This window comes from Bombina bombina, chromosome 2 (genome assembly GCF_027579735.1).
Source record: "Bombina bombina isolate aBomBom1 chromosome 2, aBomBom1.pri, whole genome shotgun sequence".
NCBI classification, from domain to species: Eukaryota; Metazoa; Chordata; class Amphibia; order Anura; family Bombinatoridae; genus Bombina; species Bombina bombina.
Window position 1 is genome coordinate 298,212,330 of NC_069500.1, and position 25,362 is coordinate 298,237,691.

Here is a 25,362-nt window from a genome sequence, read left to right on the forward strand (position 1 = left end):
ATGCGGATCTTGTCCGGATGGCATCTTGCCAGCTGTGGACTCTTCCGTTAAGACCAGTCTTTCTGTCTCAAGGTTCTTTTTTCCATCCGGATCTCAAAACCTTAATTTTAAGGTGTGGAGTTTGAACGCTTGATTCTTGGTCAAAGAGGTTTCTCTGACTCTGTGATTGATACTATGTGACAGGCTCGTAAATCTGTATCTAGAGAGATATATTATAGAGTCTGGAAGACTTATATTTCTTCAGGATGGTTTAGATAAAGGTTTGTCCGCAAGTTTCTTGAAAGACAAATCTCTGCTCTTTCTGTTCTTTTTCACAGAAAGATTGCTATTCTTCCTGATATTCATTGTTTTGTACAAGCTTTGGTTCGTATAAAACCTGTCATTCAGTCAATTTCTCCTCCTTGGAGTTTGAATTTGGTTCTGGGGGCTCTTCAAGCTCCTCCTTTTGAACCCATTCATTCTTTGGTCATTATATTACTTTCTTGGAAAGTTTTGTTTCTTTTGGCCATCTCTTCTGCCAGAAGAGTCTCTGAATTATCTACTCTTTTTTGTGAGTCTCCTTTTCTGATTTTGCATCAGGATAAGGCGGTGCTGCGAACTTCTTTTGAATTTTTTACCTAAGGTTGTGAATTCTAACAACATTAGTAGAGAAATTGTGGTTCCTTCATTATGTCCTAATCCTATGAATTCTAAGGAGAAATCATTGCATTCTTTGGATGCTGTTAGAGCTTTGTAATATTATGTTGAAGCTATTAAGTCTTTCCGAAAGACTTCTAGTCTATTTGTCATCTTTTCCGGTTCTAGAAAAGACCAGAAAGCTTCTGCCATTTCTTTGGCATCTTGGTTGAAATCTTTATTTCATCATGCCTATGTTGAGTCGGGTAACACTCCGCCTCAAAGGATTACAGCTCATTCTACTAGGTTAGTTTCTACTTCCTGGGCGTTTAAGAATGAAGCTTCGGTTGATCAGATTTGCAAAACAGCAACTTGGTCCTCTTTGCATACTTTTACTAAATTCTACCATTTTGATGTGTTTTCTTCTTCTGAAGCAGTTTTTGGTAGAAACGTACTTCAGGCAGTGGTTTCAGTTTGAATCTTCTGCTTATGTTTTTTCATTAAAAATTTTATTCTGGGTGTGGATTATTTTCAGCAGGAATTGGCTGTCTTTATTTTATCCCTCCCTCTCTAGTGACTCTTGTGTGGAAAGATCCACATCTTGGGTAATCATTATCCCATACGTCACTAGCTCATGGACTCTTGCTAATTACATGAAAGAAAACATAATTTATGTAAGAACTTACCTGATAAATTCATTTCTTTCATATTAGCAAGAGTCCATGAGGCCCGCCCTTTTTTGTGGTGGTTTTGATTTTTTTGTATAAAGCACAATTATTCCAATTCCTTATTTTATATGCTTTCGCACTTTTTTCTTATCACCCCACTTCTTGGCTATTCGTTAAACTGAATTGTGGGTGTGGTGAGGGGTGTATTTATAGGCATTTTAAGGTTTGGGAAACTTTGCCCCTCCTGGTAGGAATGTATATCCCATACGTCACTAGCTCATGGACTCTTGCTAATATGAAAGAAATGAATTTATCAGGTAAGTTCTTACATAAATTATGTTTTTTTCCACAGGTCAATGGGAGGAGGATACCTCTTAAACTTTGTGTGCTGCCCTGCTGCCAGGCAGATTCATCTTTTGGTAAGTGCTACGTTTATTTTTTATATAAAAGATTGTGGCACTTTAGCGGTTAATACTGTTTGAGGGATGTGTCTACATTTTTTCTGTGGGGTGCACAGGATTATGTAGGGCAGCTATGCAGGGCACTGGGAGGTTATTATTTATTCACTGGGGCTCAGTGGTGTGTTCTGGTTTTATCTGCTTCACTTTAGTGTGTGACTTCTCTCGGCGACTGTTTTCTCCATAGTAGGAGTAATGCCGGCTGGGAGGTTTGGTAAGGTATGCCCACGATGGGCGGGGCTTGCGGAGGCAGCAAAAGTTTGCATGCTTTTTCTTCTGTTACTTCCGGAGTGCCGGAAGGGTTTCAGTGCGGCTCTGTGGTTCATGTGAGCGGCGGTTTTGCTGCTGGGCGAGTTTGAGTCCGGATTGTTTCATGTTGTTCCTCCGTTTTTTGGCCAGCAGGACAGGTAGGCACCTCAGCAAGCTTGCTGAGGTGTAGAGGTTGCCTTTCATCTTTTTATTTTTTGCTTAAAATTTGATACAAAGAGAAATTGGAGAATTATAATAATAAAAGGGACAGTAACGTTTTTTGGATTCTAACTTATTAATCCCTTTTTGTTCCTCATGTATTGAGAGAACTTAACATTACAGGGATAGACTTTTTGAATCTGAGCCATCTTTGTCTAAGGCGAATGCTGTTCCTCCTGTTCATGCTATGCCGCAGCTTTCGCCTCAGGCGTCCCAAACTTTGTCAGCCTCACATGCAGCACCCTGCGTTTCCTCTCATACTCCTGTTGGAGTTACTTTGCAAGATATGGTTACCCACATATCTTCTGCGGTTTCTGAGGCTTTGTCTGCTTTCCCTATGCTGCAGGGGAAGCGTAAGAGGAAGTGTAAGGATTCCGTGAGTAAGGTTTCTGATTCAGTTGTAGCTATGTCAAATGTTTCTTTCCATAAGTCTGAGGAAGAAGATACTACTTTGGTGTCTGAGGGAAAAAAAAGTTCCTTGATTCCTGCAACAAGGGTAGTGTTCTTGGGAACTAAAATAGATTCTCTAGAGATGAAGATTTTTCTGACAGAAGCAAGAAGAACAAATATCTTCAATTCTTGTCTTGCCCTTCAGTCTTTTCCTTAGCCGTCAGTGGCTGAGTGTATGGAGGTTGTTGGTCTGATGGTGTCAGCTATGGACATCATTCCTTTTGCTTGGTTTCATCTCAGGCCTCTGCAGTTATGCACAAGTGTCGGCTAGCCGCTCCAAACTCCACACAGGGCGCGCCTCCTGGGCTCACGATAGTGACGTCAGACGCCACTAGTACCGGCATAAGGGCATAGCAAAAGGGCAAGAGGTGCAATGCTCAAGAAGCAGAAACTGACTGCTATAGGATGTATCAAAAATAATTACCAGAGCAGCACGGCAGTATTATTGAAACGAAATACTTTTATTTCACATGTAAGACATACATGCATGCAAGAATGGACAAAGCGTCTGACATGTTTCGCGCCCTCTAGTGGCACTTCATCATAGACTGAGGATAATACTCTGAAGCCTACATTATATAACCGCCCAGGTAATTACAAACACAACACCTGGCACTTATACAAAACCGTTAAAAACAAAAATGCACTTCTTATTATTATACAAGTTCTCAATATTAACCCTCAGGCCAAAAAGATATGTCAAAGATTATTATGTTAATAGCAACACCATGAAAAAAATGCAAAAAATAAAAATAATTAACAAAAATTCATAATGTTACTTAATTTTAATGTAGATCATAATTCACAATTTTAAACATTCAGAATTAATAAGTTTATGTATTTCATGCATCTGGGAAAATGGATATATAAAGATTACAAAATCTAAACTTTGTTAGCAAGACATTTGGACCTATGTTAGTTAGCAAGATATTTAAAGTGACAGTACCACAAACAAATGTCACAAATAGGAAGATATTTTCAAATCATATATCCAAAAGGGGGAAAAAATTAGGTGTGGTATACATAGCTTTTTATATTCATAAAGTTGATCTTATATTAATCTAATTTCCATTCACTTATGTTAGATCATAAAATAACTAGCTCAACCAGATAAAAAATGGAAGTATATTTATATCCCTGTAATATTGCTAAACTTAACCTCTTTGAGCACCCTTTAAAAATGGATTACGCCAAGTGGTCAATTGCAATGATACTGGGATTATGATATTTTAATATCTTGTTATATGTCCCATAATTTTAATAATTTTAATAAAAGGCATAAAGTACCTCCTACAGAGACAGATGACATTCTAGACAAAATAGCTAATATCCCACTCCAGGTTCAGACCCATTGGGGTTCTGGATTTAAGTTTGTATATCCAGAATAGCTCTTTTCTGTCCAGTATCTTATACCTGTTACCACCTCTAGTGGGTATGCAAGCTACATCAATTATTCTCACAGTAAAGTCACCCTTATTGGTGAAATGAAGGAGTTTAAAATGTCTAGCCACTACAGAATCTTTATTGTAGTTTTTTACATCATTAACATGCTCCCTAATTCTAGTATTTACCTCCCTTGTCGTTTTTCCAACGTATTGAATGTTACAATATTTACATTCCAGCATATAAACTGCAAATGTTGTCTTGCAATTGGCATAAAACAAAATATCATAAGTTTTATTATCCACTGAGGATCTAAACCTATTAGTGACTTCCATCATGTCACAAGTCAGGCAAGTTCTCATACCACATCTAAAATTTCCTTTTCTATTTAACCAATTGATGCCCCTACGTCTAAGAGTATTGGTTACACAACTCCGGGCCAATTTGGATGCCAAGGTAACTGTTTTTTTAGACACAAACCTGCAACCTTCAATGTGTTTTTGCAAAATATTATCATTTGATAAGATCGGTAAATGTTTTTTCAAAATCTTAACTATTTGAGGGAATTGTGCTGTATATTCAGTAGTAAACACTATTTTACCCTCAAAGGTATTACCAGGTTTCTTGATTCCACTATTAGCAAAATTCATTGTGCCAACTTCTCTTCTAGTATCCAATAGTCTACTCCTATTATAGCCTCTAGCTGACAATCTCTCAATTAATTCATCAGATTGTTTTTGGTAAATGTCATCTATTTCTGTATTACGTTGTAATCTGATAAATTGTCCCCTTGGAATGGCACGGATCAGGTGTGGAGGATGGCATGAACTAGCATGCAATATAGTGTTACCAGCAGTTGGCTTTCTGAATGTCCTGGACACTATTTGCTTATTCTCCACATCCCCCTCCAATGTCACATCCAAGAAGTCAATGCTTGTACAGCTGTAACCACCAACAAAGGTTAGACACATATCGTTACCATTCAGAAATCCAAGAAAAAGGTCAAAAGATGCCTTATTAAAAGGTTAATCAACAATGACAATCAAGTCGTCGATGAATCTTCTATAAAAGATAATATTCTTGGTATTCTCTGAATGGTAAGAATTATATAAATAGTTTAACTCCCAAAAACCAACATACAAATTTGCGAAACGGGGGGCAAATTTCGCCCCCATGGCTGTTCCACAACATTGTAGGTAATAGTTATCATTGAACATAAGAAAATTGTGAGTTAACACAAACTCCAATATAGAGCAAATAAACATCTTTACCTCAGTTTTATATGCTGTGAATTTGTCAAGGAAAAACCTCACTGCCCTAATAACTAATGTATGGGGTATACACGTATAGAGCGAAGCAATATCTACAACTGCCCAAGAGTATGTACTTTCCCACTCTATATTTTTTAGACATTCTAAAAGATGGGCTGAGTCTCTTAAATAACTGTACAGATTTTTAACTAACGGCTGTAAAATAGAGTCTAACCATTCAGATAATGGCTCAAGTAGGGACCCAATACCCGAGACTATGGGCCTACCAGGGGGCCGCTCAGGGTTCTTATGAACTTTGGGTAAGTAGTTAAATAGTGGTGTCACCAGAAAATCTGGAACTAAATATGACAAGTCTTCCTCTTTAAAAATACCAAGATGAATGCCATCATCCAAAAGCATAAGTAATTCTCTCTTAAAGCTAACCGTAGGATTACCATTAAGCAATCTATAAGTGGATGTGTCACTTAGTTGGCGTAGAGCCTCTCCAAAGTAATCTTCTTTGTTAAGAATAACAATATTTCCTCCCTTGTCTGAGTTTCTAATTACTATTTCATGGTTACTCTGGAGAGACTCCAAAGCCAATCTTTCACATAGTTTTAAATTTTGTTTAACTGATTTTTTAGACACAGCTAACTCAAGTAATTCCTTCTCAACACATTTTTGAAAGCTATTTAATGCATTACCCCTAAATTGTATTGGATAAAAATCCGAGCCCGTTTTTCTTGGACCTGGGGGTTGTGATCTCTCAATTGTATTGTCACAACCCTCTTGTAAATCAATCAGGGTCCCCAATGTACAGGCATCCTTAAATGAAACATCATTTTGACTCATTATATTGCTACTTATAACCATATCTAAACCAGCATATTCTACATTACTATTAGGGGCGGGTTGCAATTCAAAAAATCTTTTAAGAGTGAGTTTTTTTCACAAATCTATTGATGTCAATAAGAGTATTAAATGGAGAAAATTCTCTAGTTGGGGCAAAACCCAAACCTCTACTCAATAGATTTGTTTGATCCTCAGTCAGGGTATGCTTAGACAAATTTATCACATTGAGTTTAGAGAGTCCCACATTTTTCATCCTTATTTTCTGCAGTTATGCATGCTGAGTCAATGGAATGGGGATTATGTGGATCTGTCTTCGCGAATAGATCTGGATCAGGCGTCAATGGATTCTCTTCTGTGGTGGTTGTCTCAGGATCATCTCTCTCAGGGAACTTGCTTTCGCAGTCCTTCCTGGGTGATTGTGACCTGCTAGGATGGGGAGCAGCCTGGGGCTTGTTGAAGGCTCAGGGTCTATGGACTCGGGAGGAGTCGGTTCTTCCCATAAACTATCAGTCTTGAGAAAGGCCTAACTAAGGCCGAAACACGTTGACATCCTGGTGAGCTTCTTTTCAACCTTATTCCACTGTGTACAAACAGTCTTGCACTATTGTTTTTTCTTGTTTTTTACAGGTTCATTTCTTTTCATCACCATCGTTTTTTGTTGTTTTTTGATTTTCATCCACTGATGGTATTGCACTTTTTGCATTTGTCACCATTTGCACCTCATTGCTTTTTGCTTTTTGATTTTTTATCTTTTTACATATATGTACATTTTTCCTTTTTTTGATTTTTGGTGTCATTTTATATTTGGATTATTTTTTATATTTGGAGTACACATTTCAACAACACTTTGAAGGAGAGATTACTACACTCAAGTTTCGTTAGACTTTGATTCGGAATCCCATTTTAGTTATATTGAACTTTTTTAGGCACTTTGGACTTAATTTGGATTTTATTTGTACTTTGTATGTGAATGTTCACACCACTTTATCATTGTCACACCTAATATTGGACAGCAGTTTGTATAACACTCCACATATTTTTGTAACACTTCACATCATTTGTTAGACACCCCACAGTGCTACACATAATTTGCAAGATACCCCTCAGTGTTACGCATCGTCTGTTCAACGTTGTATTAGTGAACTTATTTTTAGCCAATTATTTTATATTTGTATTTTATCATGGATCCATGAATCATTTTAAGTATATTTTTGAATACCTGTTGATGTTTATTAAACTGTTTTAAACTGTTACAGACTGTTTTAGTTAGTCAGCCTTTTTAGCTTTTGTAGCGCATACTCTCTCACCTCCCTCTTTTCTAATTTTTGTCAGTCCGCTAGGGCCTGTCTTGGGAGTAAGCTTAAGGCTGTGCCACTTGCGCTCGGGTCACATCTACCCTTCTCATAAAGTAGTTTTTCTGCCTCAGGATAAAAAGGCTAATGGTAAGCTTAGATCTGCATGACATTTTCATTTCTTTAAGCTATCTAAGAATCTAGTGGCTTCTTCCTCTACCCCGAATTTAGGTTACCCCAAAACTTCATGGAAGCTCAATCATTTTTGGTATTAAAACAAACAGACTAAGTAGTTTACCCCAGCCTTTAAGTCTGCATGAAGGAGCTGCCCCCATTCCAGACCAGTCACTGGTAGGGAGAAAATTGAATATTTTTTGGTAAGCTTGGGAAAGGCCTGTTCAAAATCCTAGGGAATTGGAAATCATTGCTAATGTATATCAAATAAGCTTTTGATCAAATCCTCCTCAAGGAAGATTCTTCCTGTCTTGAGATCCTTTGCTTTTGTGAGAGATCTAGAAACAGTGGGAGTTATTGCTCCAGTTCCAGCTTTGGAGATAAATGAGGAGTTTTAGTCTCATCTCTTTACAGTACAAAAAAAGGAAGGTACTTTTAGGCCCTTCTTGGATCTTAAAACTTTGAACAAAGTCCTGAAAGGTCCTATTTTCAAGATGGTGACAATTATCACTTTACTTCCTTTTGTGCAGAAGTGTCAGTTTATGTCTGCCACAGACTTAAAAGATGCTTATTTATGTATACCCATTATTAGGTATCATGTCAAATTTCTGAAATTTGCTTTTCTAGACAATATTATCATTTTGTGGCTCTTTCATATGGTTTGGAACAACACCCAGAATATTAAATAAGGTTCTAGGAGCTTTGTTTACTGTGGTTTGAGTTCAAGGAATCTCTGTATTTCCTTACCTTACTTGAACAATCTTTTGGTACAGGCACCCTATTTTCATCTAGCTGTGTCTTTATCAAGGTTGGAGAAATCGATCTTCCAAAGAGCTCCTTAACTCCTCAGACCCTTGTGTCTCTTTTGGGGTTCATAATTAAGTGACTATGCTTCTGTTTCTGACATAACAGGATTGCAAAAAATCCTGGTATTTACTATTAGATCTTTTGTTTAGACTCTGATCAGAATTAGACTAGTCATTAGCACAGTTTCTCCTCCATGGAATCATTTTTCTCCTAGCTATTTCTTCTGACAGTAGAGGTTTGTTGCTTTTGGCTTTATATTGCAAACCTCCTTTCTTGATTTTTATCAGTGCAAGGTTGTTTTTTTCACTAGTTATGCTTTTCTTCCTAAGGGAGGTATCTACAGATACTATAATTTAGGCAGGTGTGGTTTGTTCTTTATGTCCAGCTTCTAAGGAGCAACTTCTTTAAATCTTGGATGTTGTGAGAGCTCAAAGGGACACTGAACCCAAAAAAATTATTTCATGATTCAGATAGAGCATGCAATTTTAAGCAACTTTCTAATTTACTCCTATTATCATTTTTTTCTTCGTTCTCTTGCTATTTCTATTTGAAAAAGAAGGCATCTACGCTTTTTTTTTTTTTGTTTTGTTTTTTTGGTTCAGAACTCTGGACAGCACTTGTTTATTGGTGGATGCATTTATCCACCAATCAGCAAGGACAACCCAGGTTGTTCACCAAAAATGGGCCGGCATCTAAGCTTACATTCTTGCATTTCAAATAAAGATACCAAGAGAAAAAAGAAAATGTGATAATAGGAGTAAATTAGAAAGTTGCTTAAAATGTCATGCTCTATCTGAATCACGAAAGAAAAACTTTGGGTTCAGTGTCCCTTTAAATAATAAATGGAAGCTACAAAATATTAAAGACTTTCTTCTCTATTTATTCATTTTTCTGGACCTCACAAAGATCGGAAAGCCGTGGCTGTTGCATTAGCTGCTTATCTTAATTTATAAAGCATATCTGGTTGCCAGGAAGACTCCACCTGAGCACATTACTGCTCATTCTTCTAGTAACATACCTGCCACTTCTTTTGCCTTCGTAATAAGGCTTCTATGGAACCGATTTTTAAGGCAAATACTTGGTCCTCTTTGCATACTTCTTCAAAGTTTTATCACTTTGATGTGTAGGTTCTCTTCTTAAGCTGATTTTCTGTGGGCCATAGCGCCTGATCCTTAATGTACATACCTTGTTTGCCCCCCCCCCCCCCACCCCTATTTCATGGTTATCTTGTAAACGTCAATGCTTGATTATAGATTCACACAACTAATGTCTCATGGACTCTCACATCTGATGAAAGAAAACAAACTTTATGCTTACCCTACAGGGAGTGCAGAATTATTAGGCAAGTTGTATTTTTGAGGATTAATTTTATTATTGAACAACAACCATGTTCTCAATGAACCCAAAAAACTCATTAATATCAAAGCTGAATAGTTTTGGAAGTAGTTTTTAGTTTGTTTTTAGTTATAGCTATTTTAGGGGGATATCTGTGTGTGCAGGTGACTATTACTGTGCATAATTATTAGGCAACTTAACAAAAAACAAATATATACCCATTTCAATTATTTATTTTTACCAGTGAAACCAATATAACATCTCAACATTCACAAATATACATTTCTGACATTCAAAAACAAAACAAAAACAAATCAGTGACCAATATAGCCACCTTTCTTTGCAAGGACACTCAAAAGCCTGCCATCCATGGATTCTGTCAGTGTTTTGATCTGTTCACCATCAACATTGCGTGCAGCAGCAACCACAGCCTCCCAGACACTGTTCAGAGAGGTGTACTGTTTTCCCTCCTTGTAAATCTCACATTTGATGATGGACCACAGGTTCTCAATGGGGTTCAGATCAGGTGAACAAGGAGGCCATGTCATTAGATTTTCTTTTTTTATACCCTTTCTTGCCAGCCACGCTGTGGAGTACTTGGACGCGTGTGATGGAGCATTGTCCTGCATGAAAATCATGTTTTTCTTGAAGGATGCAGACTTCTTCCTGTACCACTGCTTGAAGAAGGTGTCTTCCAGAAACTGGCAGTAGGACTGGGAGTTGAGCTTGACTCCATCCTCAACCCAAAAAGGCCCCACAAGCTCAACTTTGATGATACCAGCCCAAACCAGTACTCCACCTCCACCTTGCTGGCGTCTGAGTCGGACTGGAGCTCTCTGCCCTTTACCAATCCAGCCACGGGCCCATCCATCTGGCCCATCAAGACTCACTCATTTCATCAGTCCATAAAACCTTAGAAAAATCAGTCTTGAGATATTTCTTGGCCCAGTCTTGACGTTTCAGCTTGTGTGTCTTGTTCAGTGGTGGTTGTCTTTCAGCCTTTCTTACCTTGGCCATGTCTCTGAGTATTGCACACCTTGTGCTTTTGGGCACTCCAGTGATGTTGCAGCTCTGAAATATGGCCAAACTGGTGGCATCTTGGCAGCTGCACGCTTGACTTTTCTCAGTTCATGGGCAGTTATTTTACGCCTTGGTTTTTCCACACGCTTCTTGCGACCCTGTTGACTATTTTGAATGAAACGCTTGATTGTTCGATGATCACGCTTCAGAAGCTTTGCAATTTTAAGAGTGCTGCATCCCTCTGCAAGAAATCTCACTATTTTTGACTTTTCTGAGCCTGTCAAGTCCTTCTTTTGACCCATTTTGCCAAAGGAAAGGAAGTTGCCTAATAATTATGCACACCTGATATAGGGTGTTGATGTCATTAGACCACACCCCTTCTCATTACAGAGATGCACATCACCTAATATGCTTAATTGGTAGTAGGCTTTCGAGCCTATACAGCTTGGAGTAAGACGACATGCATAAAGAGGATGATGTGGTCAAAATACTCATTTGCCTAATAATTCTGCACTCCCTGTATAATAAATTAATTTCTTAAATTATGGGGAGTCTACAAGCCCTGCCCTTTTACAGTTAGCGTCATTGTTCGTTTTGCACTTCATTTGCTAAGTTTTGTCTTTCCTACTTTTCAGTTTCCTCTTTCTGCTGGACTATAAATGTATAACTGAGGATTCAGGGGAAGTGGGAGAGATTTAATGCTCTGGTTTGTTGGGGTGTTTTTATTTCACCCTAGTGGTCAGGAGTGTAATTCCCACATGTGATGTCTCATGGAATCTTATCTCACTATTATAAAAACAATGTATTTATTAGTTAAGTATAAATTTTATTTTTTATACTGCAAAGCTTGGAAGAATTAACTTCCAAGTATACCTGAAGTTTAAAGTGATGGTAAATGAAGTATTTTAAAGTTACCAGTGTATTCCTAATTAATGTCATTACTAAACTACTGTATTTATATTATCAAAATATGAGTTTATATGTCATAATAAAAGTATTGTTTTTCAAAAATACCTATTTCCTTAATAGGCTGGATAAAGGGATAGGAAATTAAAAATTAAACTTGCATGATTCAGATAGTGCATGTAATTTTAAGACACTTAAATTCACTTCTATGTTCAAATATACTTTGTTCTCTTGGTATCCATTGTTGAAAAGAATATGTATATATCCTACACTACTGGGAGCTAGCTGGTGATTAGTGCCTGCACACATTTGTCTCTTGTGATTGGCTCACTAGATGTGCTTAGCTAGCTCTCAGTAGTGCATTTTTGCTCAAATAATAAATTGGAAAGTTGTTCAAAATGGTATGTTCTATCTGAATCACAAAAGAAAATGTTGGGGGTTTCATATCACTTTAAGTGTTGTTTAATTATTAGTAATTAATTTTCATGAAACCTATTTTTTTTTTCTTTTATGATTAAGAGCATGCAAATTTTAAAAAAAACATCTAATTTACTTCTATTATAATTTTTTTGTTCTCTTGTTATCCATGTTGAAGAGCATACCCAGGTGAGCTCATGAGCAGCAATGCATTACTTGGAGCTAGCAGCTGATTGTTGGCCGCACATATATGCCTTTTGTCATTGGCTCACCTGATGTGTGCAGCTAGCTCCCAGTAGTGTATTGCTGCTTCTTCAACAAAGGAGGCCAAAAGATTAAAACAAATTTGATAACAGAAGTAAAATCGAAAGTTGCTTAAAATTGTATATTCTATCTGAATCATGAAAGAAAAATCTGGGTTTTCAGGTCCCTTTAAAGAAAGCACTTGCAGCAGATCTGCAGCAAAAGTTGTTTGTGGTGCAGGGTACAGTAGCCTAAGGGCAATCTCTGCTATTTCTATTACTGGAGTGGTTAACTGGGAAGCAGACTTCCTGTCACTATTTATCATAAAAGAATGTACTCGTCACAGAGGTTTTTCTGGGAAATCATTCAGAAATGATAAATGGTAGAAACTGATCTCATGGTATTCAAGAAAAAGCTATAAGGAATATTCTGATAGATATATATATTAAAGGCTGAAAATCGTATTATGACAAATTTTGTTATGGGGCTGTGCTATTCTTTGCAAATATGGGAAAAAATGAATCTTTGTTTTGCTACCTTATCTGCTCCTCGGATCCTGGATTTTCTCTGGGATAGTGAAGTATTTAGTTCACTGAAAGTTCAAGTTTCTGTTTTTCTGTTTTCAACTTTGTTGGATTGTCTTTTGTTTTCATATGTACAGTATTTTTTCAAGGTGTTGGCAAGCCTGTACCCTTCATGCTGTCGTTAAGGTCTCAGCCGTGTAATATATAGATCATATCAGAGCGTTTTTGTTTCAATCTGTCACTTTTATAATCAGTAATTGTATTTTTCCATTTTCAAATTTCAATGCCATCTGTACTTTATAGTAAAACCTTTACGTTTAATATATGCCATTTAATACAATGTATTGTTTAAATAAATAAAGTAGTGTTAAAGGACTGTCGGTCACATATTACTATGTGTTTAACCTCCGCAAAGGTAGGTCAGCTTCAGCACAGCAATCCACTATTGGGACCTAGATGAACACATCTGATGAGCAAATAGCAAGATGCATATGTGTGTAGCCACCAATCACCAGCTTGCTCTTAGTAGTGAACTGCAGTTCAGGAATTGACTTTCTCTATGTCTTTAACCCATTTGCAGGAAACCCAGCATTTTTGTTTCATAATGCAGACAGGGAATATCATTTTGAAAAACTTTTCTGATTACTTCTATTTTAAAATTTACTTGGTATGTGCAATATTTGTTATTCAGATATTAGTTTGTCAAACAAATATGGCCGAGGGTAGCAGTATTCTGCTATTTCTTTCATACGGTTGTGAGAGTTAACAAATTAATTACGCCTGGGACTCACTTTCTAGCCAAATAAAGGAGACAAATCTTCCTAAAACTGTCAAGAGCACTTCATCCCTCCCAACTCACTGGTATGTCAGTTAAACCTTTGCCTCCAGGAGGTAGGCAAAGTAATGAGGTGCTCTTCACACTTTATTGAGAGAGGTGCTCAGATTTACTTGAGACCCAATTTCTCCTCTGAGGGCTGCTATAAAAGAGGTGGAGTGCTGTATGGAGTATAGACATGGCACAATTACTCTCAGTGAGGGAGTTGAGCACAGACCTAACCATGGACTGGTCCCTAGCAGCCTCATGTTGGTACAACATTAATCTCCAATAATGATATACTCTGCTATAATGTGCTCAGCACTGGATGCGCTACCTCTGGACAGGATGGTTTTCACCTTTCTGTAACTACAGTGGATAGGATGCTTCTATGGGTAATTAAGTAATTTGTGTTTATAACTTCCCACAAGCTATAATATGTTATTCCCAAGGTTGGGGTTGAAACCGAAGTTTACAGAAAACCAATAACGGGAAACACACTACTCCACGCCAGGAGCAGTCATCCAAAACCGGTTTTCAGATCAGTAGCAAAGGGTCAATTCACCCGATTGAAGTGAAACTGTAGCAATTCTGAGCAATTTGAGTTTCACGCTGATCAATTGGCAGAACGCTTAAAAGAAAGAGGTTACCAATCATCAGTCATTCGAAAAGCAAGGGAAGAAGTTACTTCCTGCAATAGAAGAAAGTTACTAGAGAAAACAGAACCAAAAAGAGACAAGGGATGAAAAACATATTTTGTAACAGACTACAGTACCCAATACAACAAAATTTGTCAAATAATAAGAAAACATTATAAATTGCTAGCTGCGGACAACGCACTAGCAGATGTGGTGGAAAAGGGTTGTAAATGCTCATTTAGGAAGGGAGTCACAATGGGTAATCTATTAGCTCCGACACAATTAAAAAATACACGGAGGGAGCAAAACAGCTCCTGGCTCCGGTTCAAAGGATTTTATAGGTGCAGTAACCAATCTTGCAAAGCATGTGAATATCTCCTAATAGGAGAGGGATTCAGATGCAGTGCCACCAATGCACTTTTTAATCACAAACAGTGCATGAATTGCAGAAACAGTTTTGTGATTTACCTAGCAGGTTGTGTCATGTGTAACCTACAATATGTGGGCATGACTACAAGAGAGACAAGGGAGCGGATTAGGGAACATTTGTTGGACATCAAAGCGGGCTCTCTGACCACCCCACTCGTCCAGCATTTCAAATTGTTCCATAACAAGGATAGTAAACACTTTAAATGGACAATAATAGAAACAGTGGAAGCTGGGCGAAGGGGTGGGGACAGAAAATCCGTACTTGCAAAAAAAGAAGTCTTCTGGATCTTTAAGTTAAAGACAAGATACCCCACAGGACTTAATTCAGCTTACGATCTCATTAATCATTGGATCTAAAACAGTTCAATTACATATAATGTCACATTGAAGACTTAGACTAAACAAGGCTATATGTCCAAATAATTCCCACTATTTTAAATTACTCAGCAGGATTAACTGCTTATAGGTCCCTAAAGATAAAATCCTTTAGTTTAGGACAGCAACAATGATATCAATAATGAGAATTATATAATTAGATTTTATTTTCAATATGAAAGGTGATAGGAGTACACTATTGACATTAAGAATATGCAGTGGTTGCAACAAGAAGGAATCCTAAAAAGAACATAAACATAAATAAAATAAAAATAAAAAGAACAAACATAGGATAATGAAAAAGGTGATGTAGGAACCCTTAGGGTCAGCAGAAGGGTCAAGTACTTTAGTTAAGTATATATACTAGGACCCACATAGGATGAGTAAATTAGACACCATAAAGAGTACACTTTAATTAAGTAAGCAAATAAATACATAGATCAATTTAAGTATATCACACACTGAGCACTGATACACTCACTTATTACAGGTAGCGTAGATAGGTCTCTAACATAGTATATACAGAGACACCAAGTATACCAGTTAAGAAAGAGTTAAACTGATCACAGCCTCTCAACCAATAGTTTGTTTTTAACCCCTTTTTAAGCCCAAGGTAAGGAGGGAGTAATTAAGCTATGATTACGGCATAACTGCTGAAACGCGTAAGCTTGTACACCATGGAAGGGCTGTTACTTTTGTGACCTGTTTTACCGGATGAAAATAAAAGTTGTAATCAATTTACAATTGCGACTCCAGCATCTTTTTTCTCTATAATATGTTACACAGGCCAATTTAATTTATAGCTAGGGGACTCATGGCTTCCCATACCTTTATTAATTGTATGCTATACATTTAATAATACATTATACACTGATGGCATAGCAGTGAATCTTCATTTATTTTAACACACGTATTTTACGAGCTCCAGTTTTCATTTTGCATGCACCAGTTCTGTAGGTTATATTTAACACTCCTGATAATGAAGCAGGTTTTTTTAGTTTGCATATTCTGATATTTCTAACTAGGCGCATGTTAGAGCTTCTAATACCTCCATCTCTTAGGAGCAGCATTAAATTTTCATTTCTTTCATGTAATTGGCAAGAGTCCATGAGCTAGTGACGTATGGGATATACAATCCTACCAGGAGGGGCAAAGTTTCCCAAACCTCAAAATGCCTATAAATACACCCCTCTCCACATCCACAATTCAGTTTTACAAACTTTGCCTCCTATGGAGGTGGTGAAGTAAGTTTGTGCTTAGATTTCTACGTTGATATGCGCTTCTCAGCATTTTTGAAGTCGGGGGTTAATATTTTTGACGCCAGTTTTAATGCCTTAGTGTGAGACACTTTTAGCACAGTACTGTGGTGGAGGGGGTAAGTTTTCTTAAAACTTTAAAGAGCTGGAAGGGACTGACAAATTGAGCAAAACTTTTTTTCTCTTAAGTGTGTGTATTTATTTCAGTTAATATTCACTGCAAATTTTCTTGAACTTCTGTTAAGTGCCTGTTATATACCAGTATATCTATACCTGCTAGGCTATTCTGTGCATAGTACTATATATCATTTTCTTTAGCGCATTCTGAAACTTACATCTGATCCTTTGGAGGGGAGATCTACTGATTATTTTTAGGCTGAGTTTAAGCAATGGCACTACAAGGGGGGCAAATTTCCAATAAAATTATCAGTATCACTATAGTTAGTGTAATTACTTGTTACAATATAGGGAGGGGTGCTTCACACAGCTATGTTTATTGGAAATGAATGTGGGAAAAAGAGAGAATTCCCACTAAAGAATGCGCTATAGCACTCTCTGCCCTGACTACTAGGCAGAAGTTAAAGAAAAGATAAGAGAGGGTAAAATACTTTTATTAGTTAATCAATAAAATTGGGTAAAATTTTACAATAACCTTGAAAGAAGTGGTGTAATAACAGTAACCCTAGTAAATTATAACCAAATTGGCCTTTGTGGTTAAATAACCTTTTGTGACAGTTAGGGTTAGATTAATATATGGAACAATGATGAGAATGAGAAAAAGGTATACCTGATATAGTATCAACGTATATCCTCTAATCTCTAGTGACCCCCTATAAAATTACATTGGTACATCAGCCATGCAATTTCATCCATATTGTGAAATGAGAGATTAATATAAATGGATGCAAGTGTAATGCTAGGATGTATTGATGACCACTTAAGTTTTAGGGGAAAAACAGAAGTAAATATATTTCCCAATCGTTTACACAAATTACCATTTGTTAATAGTATGTTCATCCACATTTGGTTACTTAATTAAAGATTACAGCGTTAGTAACAACCTAGCTCTGTTGATATAATGTATTAGTACAAACAAGATGTGGTGTTAGTGTAGTGTTATGCTTAAACACATGTGTAGTGGCCCCATCTAGGGTCATACAGGGAGTGCAGAATTATTAGGCAAATGAGTATTTTGACCACATCATCCTCTTTATGCATGTTGTCTTACTCCAAGCTGTATAAGCTCGAAAGCCTACTACCAATTAAGCATATTAGGTGATGTGCATCTCTGTAATGAGAAGGGGTGTGGTCTAATGACATCAACACCCTATATCAGGTGTGCATAATTATTAGGCAACTTCCTTTCCTTTGGCAAAATGGGTCAAAAGAAGGACTTGACAGGCTCAGAAAAGTAAAAAATAGTGAGATATCTTGCAGAGGGATGCAGCACTCTTAAAATTGCAAAGCTTCTGAAGCGTGATCATCGAACAATCAAGCGTTTCATTCAAAATAGTCAACAGGGTCGCAAGAAGCGTGTGGAAAAACCAAGGCGCAAAATAACTGCCCATGAACTGAGAAAAGTCAAGCGTGCAGCTGCCAAGATGCCACTTGCCACCAGTTTGGCCATATTTCAGAGCTGCAACATCACTGGAGTGCCCAAAAGCACAAGGTGTGCAATACTCAGAGACATGGCCAAGGTAAGAAAGGCTGAAAGACGACCACCACTGAACAAGACACACAAGCTGAAACGTCAAGACTGGGCCAAGAAATATCTCAAGACTGATTTTTCTAAGGTTTTATGGACTGATGAAATGAGAGTGAGTCTTGATGGGCCAGATGGATGGGCCCGTGGCTGGATTGGTAAAGGGCAGAGAGCTCCAGTCCGACTCAGATGCCAGCAAGGTGGAGGTGGAGTACTGGTTTGGGCTGGTATCATCAAAGATGAGCTTGTGGGGCCTTTTCGGGTTGAGGATGGAGTCAAGCTCAACTCCCAGTCCTACTGCCAGTTTCTGGAAGACACCTTCTTCAAGCAGTGGTACAGGAAGAAGTCTGCATCCTTCAAGAAAAACATGATTTTCATGCAGGACAATGCTCCATCACATGCGTCCAAGTACTCCACAGCGTGGCTGGCAAGAAAGGGTATAAAAGAAGAAAATCTAATGACATGGCCTCCTTGTTCACCTGATCTGAACCCCATTGAGAACCTGTGGTCCATCATCAAATGTGAGATTTACAAGGAGGGAAAACAGTGTCTGGGAGGCTGTGGTTGCTGCTGCACGTAATGTTGATGGTGAACAGATCAAAACACTGACAGAATCCATGGATGGCAGGCTTTTGAGTGTCCTTGCAAAGAAAGGTGGCTATATTGGTCACTGATTTGTTTTTGTTTTGTTTTTTAATGTCAGAAATGTATATTTGTGAATGTTGAGATGTTATATTGGTTTCACTGGTAAAAATAAATAATTGAAATGGGTATATATTTGTTTTTTGTTAAGTTGCCTAATAATTATGCACAGTAATAGTCACCTGCACACACAGATATGCCCCTAAAATAGCTATAACTAAAAACTACTTCCAAAACTATTTAGCTTTGATATTAATGAGTTTTTTGGGTTCATTGAGAACATGGTTGTTGTTCAATAATAAAATTAATCCTCAAAAATACAACTTGCCTAATAATTCTGCACTCCCTGTATAGTAAAGATAGATATCAGTTGTCTGGTCGTGTAGGTGGGAGTAACACCAGTATTGAAAGCTAATAATGAGGGTAAAATTACCAACGCTAATACTAGGCTGTAAATAGAAATATTATTAGTATAAATAATTTAAGTTGCCACTGCAATCAAATGCTGCCAGATCACTTAGCAAATACTATTCCCAAACATATCTGGAGCAGTCCTGCTCAAGAAAATTATGCAAATGTAGTTGTTATTGCTGGCAGCATTTACTGCAGTATCTTAATACTATGTAAAGTTTACTATAATCGATCTCTATTTGACAGAGTTAGCACTGCAGTGCAGAGTGTCACTGATCAAGCGATTTGTCTATATATATATATATATATATATATATATATATATATATATATATATATTATAAATAAGCAATTCTCCTCATAATCCTACTGATATGACTAATATCTGTAGCCTTGTTTACTGGTGTTAACACATATCAAGTATTGAGCGTTGGGTTATTTGCAAAAATTGTTATTGTTAAATATAACGGCCATCAGCGCTTCACATTAAGCGCCTAATGGGAGTTAGTAACCACAGTACACGTCTACTAAATATGCCAAGACCTCTAACAGCAGTGATATGTTCAGATTGTATCTAAGTACTAGCCACAAATAGAATTAGGTGAAGCGATATGTTTTTTAAGAATATATATGCTCCAATTTAGTAACTCAACAACAACTCCTTTCCCTTAAAAAAGAGCCCGCAATAGCTCTCATGAGATACTGACGCGTTTTGCCCCTCTGGCCTTTGATAAATTGTGTAAAACTACAGTCGTCCAGTAATTAAACCTTTTTCCCCCATCAGCTTTATATTTGGTTCTTACAATTTTGCAAGCTCCACCATTTGAACCAATGCATTCTCTGGATATAAAATGTCTTTATTGGAAGTTTTTATTTTTTGCTTGCAATTTATTTTTTATGTATCAGAATTGTAAACTGTATCTTGTGGACCTCCTTATCTAATATTTCATCAATAAGGCTGTTTTACTAACTAACGGCCAGTTACGAGTTTTGCGTTATGAGCTATGCGGTGCTACCGTGCAGTTTTTTCTCACCGCTCACTTACCTGCAGCGCTGGTATTACAGGTTTTTACAAACCCTGCGTTAAAAGGCAAGAAGTGAGCATAGAGCAAAATTGAGCTCCATATTGCACTTCAATACCAGCACTGAGCTGGTTATACGTGCTCGTGCACAATTCCCCCTAGACATCAATGGGGAGAGCCGGCTGAGAAAAATTCTAACACCTGCAAAAAAGCAGCGTAAATCTCAGTAACTCAGCCCCATTGATTCCTATGGGGAAACTAAAGTTATGTTTACACCTAACACCCTAACATGAACCCCAAGTCTAAACACCCCTAATCTTAAACTTATTAACCCCTAATCTGCCGCCCCTGACATCGCCGACACCTACATTATTCTTATTAACACCTAATCTGCCACTCCGGACACCGCCGCCACCTACATTATACTTATTAACCCCTAATCTGCTGCCCCCAACATCACGACACCTACATTATATTTATTAACCCCTAATCTCCCGCCCCCAATGTCGCCGCAACCTACCTACACTTATTAACCCCTAATCTGCTGCTCCGGACATCGCCGCCACTATATTAAATGTATTAACCCCTAAATCTAAATCTAAGTCTAACCCCTAACACCCCCTAACTTAAATATAATTTAAATCTAAATAAAATTACTATTATTAACTAAATTATTCCTATTTAAAACTAAATACTTACCTATAAAATAAAACCTAAGATAGCTACAATATAACTAATAGTTACATTGTAGCCATCTTAGGGTTTATTTTTATTTTACAGGCAAGTTTGTATTTATTTTAACTAGGTAGAATAGTTATTAAATAGTTATTAACTATTTACTAACTACCTAGCTAAAATAAATACAAATTTACCTGTAAAATAAAACCTAACCTAAGTTACAATAACACCTAACACTACACTACGATTAAATAAATTCCCTAAATTAAATACAATTAACTAAATTCAAAACAATTGGCTAAATTACAAAAAAAACACTAATTTACAGAAAATAAAAAAAAATTACAGATCTTTAAACTAATTACACCTAATCTAGTAGCCCTATCAAAATAAAAAAAAAATTAAAAAAAAGCCTAAACTATCAATAGCCCTTAAAAGGGCCTTTTGCGGGGCATTGCCCCCAAAGAAATCGGCTCTTTTACCTGTAAAAAAAAATAAAATACAAACAACCCCCCAACAGTAAAACCCACCCCCCAAATAAAATCCTAACTAAAGAAAACCTAAGCTCCCCATTGCCCTGAAAAGGGCATTTGGATGGGCATTGCTGTTAAAAGGGCATTTAGCTCTATTGCAGGCCCAAAGCCCTAACCTAAAAAATAAACACACCCAATACACCCTTAAAAAAATCCTAACACTAACCCCCGAAGATTCACTTACCGGGAGAAGTCTTCATCCAAGCGGCAAGATGTCCTCAAGGAATCTGGCAGAGGTGGTCCTCCAGACGGGCAGAAGTCTTCATCCTGACGGCATCTTCTATCTTCATCCTTCCGACGCAGAGCTGCTCCACCTTCAAGACATCCGGAGCAGAGCATCCTCTTCAAACAACGTCTTCTTCGGAATGAATATCACTTTAAGTGACGTCATCCAAGATGGCGTGCCTTAGATTGCGATTGGCTGATAGAATTCTATCAGCCAATCAGAATTAAGGTAGAAAAAATCCTATTGGCTGATGCAATCAGCCAATAGGATTGAACTTCAATCCTATTGGCTGATCCAATCAGCCAATAGAATTGAGCTTGCATTCAAGTGGCTGATTGGAACAGCCAATACAATGCCAGCTCAATCCTATTGGCTGATTGCATCTAGTGGCTAGGAAGTTAATTTCACCACCATGAAATAAATATATTTATCAGGTAAGCATGAATTTTTGTTTTTTGGCGCCCGATACAAGAGTGTTAAAATTCAAAACACAAAGATCTGTGTGTGTGTGTCGCACTTTAATACTAATAGATCTGGCACTGAAAATTGCCGAATGCTGCTATCCACATCCACATGTGGAGTTTTTAAAAAAACGAATATCCAAATAACGAATTTTGTACATACCTAAAATTTGCTTTGTTCTCATAGTATTATTTGTAGAAGAGATAGAGGAAACACTGCTGCCACCTACTGTTCTTGCAAATGTATAACACCGTTATAAAACTGCTGCCATATTTTGCTCTGGATATGTGCACACTCCTACTACTCCCTGCCTGCTTTTCAACAAAGGATACCAAGAGAATTAAATACATTTTATAATAGAAGTAAACTGGAAAGTTTTTTTTTTTTTTTTAAAATTTTACACTCTATCTGAATCATGACATAATTTTAGGGGGTTTTATGTCCCTTTAAGCAAAGTTATTTGCGAGCAGTAATGCTATAATACCAGAAAATTATTTTTCTTTTAGTTCGTGAAAATTTGCAGCTTTACAATTGCAAGTTCTGCTCAGATAGTATAGTGCACCATGACCTAAACGTAGTCATTAACCAGCTAAGCTGTTCATTCACTGACATGTATTTGTAGATTTTCATTTGATATAGACAACATGCAGACTGTAGTAAAAAAACAAACCATACATTTTCCATGTAAATGAGTTTATCACATTACTTTAATCTTGTAATACTTATTACAGATTTGTCATTAAAACAGAACAAAGCCACACAGAATTTGTTTTTATTAATTCTTGTGAAAGATTGTTGTAGCTGTGAATAGTTTGACATCGGTTCTCTGCCTGTCTTCTGTTGTTATCAAATATACTTTAGACGTGGCCAGTGCATCATAAGCTGATCTGTCAAGTTAAACAAACAACTCGCATTGTTAGCATTTCCTAAATCGTGCATTAATAAAACCAGAGTAAGTCGCTGAATCCACAGGAGATTTCCTTTTTCTGAGCTCCGTGATGGATTGGATTCCATCAAGGCTGAGTAATGGAATAGCCACAGCCGTTGAAACTGAACATTTTGTTTTCCTTTCACTTCAAAACATGAGATAAAAGTTCATAATGAAAGAGAGAACTCTGATACTCTGGGTTTAAACGTATTGTTCACCTGAGGCATTTATTAATCTTCATAAATCTACAGCAGCTTGTGTAACCTGTTAAATGTAAGATCAATCGTGCTTAATCATGAAAAATTCTGTTTAATATGTTTCTATTAGTACAGCTGTTTTACTTCATTTCACAATATTTTTTCTATACATATTTGCAGACCATCGTTTTTGAAAATGAAGATCTCCCGAAAATATTTCTTGATTTTCTCAACGTTCGACATATGCCTTCACTACCAAAGGCGGAAAGTTGTGGGTAAGTATTTTTGTTAGCTGCTATGCATAGAAGCTACTAATCCATATTAGATCCTTATTGTAGTGTTTGTGATAATGCGTAAAGAAAACAAACTAAATTCTCACTGTAGCCCTCTATTTCCTTTCTATGCCCTGTGTCCCTTCCTATATTAAAGTGTACCATGACCTAGATTGTCCTAGACTAGAGAAATCTGTGAAATGCATTAGAGAACTTTGACATCTCTTCTTTATTTAATGGGACATTAAACTGTTTGAGTTTGTAATATAAAAATGTGTAGTAAAAAAAAAAAAATCAGTATACTTTCATTTTTTATTTTGTCAAATATTCTTGTAATTTAACTTTTAAAATTGTTGTTTTCTAAGTTCCAGTTTTTGTAAAGTAATGGTGCCCTAATATTAGGGTTTTCCCCTTATCTATCTGCTGAGAACAATAAAAGAGACAGTTATAAAACAGGCAATAAAAGAGTGTGCAAACAAGGCTGCCTGGAAACCCTGTTAGATTTACATTAACAATCCTATTTCTTTCATGTAATTAGCAAGAGTCCATGAGCTAGTGACGTATGGGATATACATTCCTACCAGGAGGGGCAAAGTTTCCCAAACCTCAAAATGCCTATAAATACACCCCTCACCACACCCACAATTCAGTTTTACAAACTTTGCCTCCCATGGAGGTGGTGAAGTAAGTTTGTGCTAGATTTCTACGTTGATATGCGCTTCGCAGCAGGCTGAAGCTTGGTTTTCCTCTCAGAGTGCAGTGAATGTCAGAGGGATGTGAAGAGAGTATTGCCTATTTGAATACCATGGTCTTCCTCTAGGGGATCTATTTCATAGGTTCTCTGTTATCGGTCGTAGAGATTTCTTCTCCTACCTCCCTTTTCAGATCGACAATATACTCTTATATACCATTACCTCTACTGATTCTCGTTTCAGTACTGGTTTGGCTATCTACTATATGTAGATGAGTGTCTTGGGGTAAGTAAATCTTATTTCTATTTATGACACTCAAAGCTATGGTTGGGCACTTTATATGTAAAGTTCTAAATATATGTTTTAAACTTATATTTGCCTTGATTCAGGATAATCAGTATTCCTTCTTTCAGACTGTCAGTTTCATTTTTTGGGAAAATGCATTTGAATAAATATTTTTTCTTACCTTGAAAATTTCAAATTGACTTTTCTTTCATGTAATTAGCAAGAGTCCATGAGCTAGTGACGTATGGGATATACATTCCTACCAGGAGGGGCAAAGTTTCCCAAACCTCAAAATGCCTATAAATACACCCCTCACCACACCCACAAATCAGTTTTACAAACTTTGCCTCCTGTGGAGGTGGTGAAGTAAGTTTGTGCTAGATTCTACGTTGATATGCGCTCCGCAGCAGGTTGGAGCCCGGTTTTCCTCTCAGCGTGCAGTGAATGTCAGAGGGATGTGAATAGAGTATTGCCTATTTGAATTCAATGATCTCCTTCTACAGGGTCTATTTCATAGGTTCTCTGTTATCGGTCGTAGAGATTCATCTCTTACCTCCCTTTTCAGATCGACGATATACTCTTATATATACCATTACCTCTACTGATTCTCGTTTCAGTACTGGTTTGGCTTTCTACTACATGTAGATGAGTGTCCTGGGGTAAGTAAGTCTTATTTTTGTGACACTCTAAGCTATGGTTGGGCACTTTTATATAAAGTTCTAAATATATGTGTTTAAACATTTATTTGCCTTGATTCAGGATGTTCAACGTTCCTTATTTTCAGACAGTCAGTTTCATATTTGGGATAATGCATATGAATAAATCAATTTTTTTCTTACCTTAAAATTTGACTTTTTTTCCTGTGGGCTGTTAGGCTCGCGGGGGCTGAAAATGCTTTATTTTATTGCGTCATTCTTGGCGCGGACTTTCTTGGCGCA

At 37.1% G+C, this 25,362-nt stretch overlaps 1 protein-coding gene across 1 annotated transcript in view; it reads left to right on the top strand.

The window, feature by feature from the left end:
• Nucleotides 1-25,362, top strand: part of SNX24 (sorting nexin 24) — a 569,481-nt gene that overhangs the window by 481,023 nt on the left and 63,096 nt on the right. Inside the window, exon 4 of the mRNA XM_053701609.1 lies at nucleotides 23,356-23,450. Coding sequence (XP_053557584.1) covers nucleotides 23,356-23,450 — 95 coding nt within the window. The remainder of the gene's footprint in view (nucleotides 1-23,355; nucleotides 23,451-25,362) is intronic.